General features: G+C 29.2%; 1 protein-coding gene across 1 annotated transcript in view; it reads left to right on the forward strand.

The window, feature by feature from the left end:
- The window catches only part of LOC106103514, a 7,602-nt gene extending 6,721 nt beyond the window's left edge, over window positions 1–881 (forward strand). The window contains exon 8 of the mRNA XM_013283293.1: window positions 863–881. Within this exon, the coding sequence (XP_013138747.1) occupies window positions 863–881 (19 nt within the window). The remainder of the gene's footprint in view (window positions 1–862) is intronic.
- Window positions 882–2,457: the final 1,576 nt, after the last annotated feature.

The following is a 2,457-nucleotide window of genomic DNA, read 5'->3' on the forward strand; positions in this document are numbered from 1 at the left end:
TGAGGTCCGCAGCAACGCCTTATCTACTCTTCTATGTTAAAAGTGAAGTTGGTTAGTGATTGTGTCAGTTTACTCAGTGCCCGTTCTGCTTCGAGTCATGTGTATATTTAATGGAAAATATATTTTTGGTATGTTACCAATATGTGAATGCTGTGTTTGTGTGCCAGAGTTGGGTTTATATGATGAAACACAAGTCATATTGGAGTTTACAGTGGATATTAGGCTAGTGAATTATATCCATGTGATTTTGTTATACTACTTAATATTTACTTAAATCTTTCTAATATGAAAAAATGTTTATTGTAATGTGACTATGTATGCTGTATGCTGAAATTAGTTTATCCTAAGTAATCAAATGATTGCAAAATGTGAAATTTTATGTAAACAAGGAAAATGTCAACAGTATCTAATAAAATATTCAATAAATCTCTTAAAGGTGTGTTACATTTAATAAAAAATATTATTGCATGTTATGTGTTTAAAAATGCAGATATAAATTGATAAATTATGGGGTCCAATTTTATTTTATTTGAAAACTATAAATATACAATTTGAACGCTTGTTTACATAAAATCTCATAAAAATAGTGATGGAAGTTAGTTTGACTCATAACATACTCATATGTTATTTGATATATTGAAATGCTTAAAAAGACATAATTAAAGATGGCTGGTCTCCATATTTTGGCCTGTTGTTTCAAACATGTAATATATACAAATAATTAAATGTAATACTGTGAAAAATGATACAAGTCAGACAATATAAAAAAAATTAAATGTAATATTTTTAAAAACAATTATTACTAAAGTATTTGAATACATGTTCCTCATATGAATTTTTCACCAATATTATTCTCTTAAAGGTGGGTGTTTAGACATTGAACCATCAATAGAAATAAGAAATTGTAACAAATTAAACAACTTTTATAAGGCTGTGGTCACACACTTATTACATTACAAATCTTTGTATCCATTTAAATGCTGAAAATAAAATAAATCCATAGACAAAACTGACTTTTCCGCCAATATATATCTCTAATTTTTGTTGAATTCAATAATAAACTAGTTTCCTTTACTGAAACACATGCACATATTACAGTGTTTTTGTACAGTGGAAACAAAATGAATATTCATACTTAATATAATTTCAAATCCATTCCTTTGACCCTATAATTGTTAACAAGAGGGAAGTGTTAATTATTAAACAAGTAGTATAGCAAAAGTAATTTGCAATTTTTGTTTGTTAAATTTGCGTTTTCTTACAATTTCTGCACCCACCTTTGTATAATTCAGATATATACAGCGCTAAAAATGAGTTTAGGCCTAAAATGTATATTTCTCTATTTAGACTTGTATGTCATTTCCTAATTGCAATGTACAAGGGTCCTGTGGGATCCTAAAATGTGTTCAATCATTACATTCATACATGCACTTAACACTTGAGAGCAACAAAAATAGACAAAATATGTTGTTAAATAAAAAAGAAGAACTTAATTCAAACTTTACAGTTCATTTAGGATGAATACAAACCAGTAATAGATTCACAAGACATTTTATTGTCAAATATCATAACCCTCTCAAGCCCTACTTTAACTTGCATGCACATTGCTGTCACAAATACTGTAACTGTCAGATACTGACTTGCCACATACTTGTATTTACCAGTAGCATGCATTCCAGTATACCAACTACTGGCATGTGTATACCCACTATTAGGTATGTGAAAATTGTTTAGACACTGAATGCAACACTAAAATCTTACTTCTGTAATTGGGGTTCAAATAATATGCATTTTAATAACTTACAAGTCTAAAAGTATGTAAAGTTTTTCTATGGGTCTTATCTAAAAAGAAACAGGCAACTTTAAAGTCTTGTACTTTTACTAGTTCTGAAATTTATAAAATCAACAATCCCTAAAGTTGTTGCTCTCAAGTACCTTTTCACACTTTCATGGCCTTCCTTAAATGTAAGCAATCATAGTTCAAAGTTAGTAATTCGTATAGAGTTTATAGTAAATGTAGTGTATGTACAGTATTACCACGAATTAACGAATGCACGTAAATTTTAGACATGTACTTATGAAAATATATCAGACATTACGCGCCGTCCCTACAACACCAGTCGGCTAGTTAAGTAAATAAGCCAAAACCAAGTAATTTCATTGACAAAAGAAGTACGACTTCTTATTTATACAAGTGTCTTAGGTCTGCAGAATCCTCCAAAATAACTAAGAGACCATGCGAACAGAGGAGGGGACCAACAGATATAGGTTATTTCCCCTACCTAATGCATCCCATCACTATTAAATGTAATAAAACTTAATTGTAAATCTACAATGTTTATATTTAGTCCTATGAGACAGAGTTATAGACATTGAGGGCTCGGTTTGTTAAATAAAAATCAATTAATTTGACTCTAAATTTTACTAAAACTCTTAATAAATATAAAAATGTGTTCA

Source organism: Papilio polytes, unplaced genomic scaffold, assembly GCF_000836215.1.
Source record: "Papilio polytes unplaced genomic scaffold, Ppol_1.0 DF823731.1, whole genome shotgun sequence".
Lineage (NCBI taxonomy): Eukaryota > Metazoa > Arthropoda > Insecta > Lepidoptera > Papilionidae > Papilio > Papilio polytes.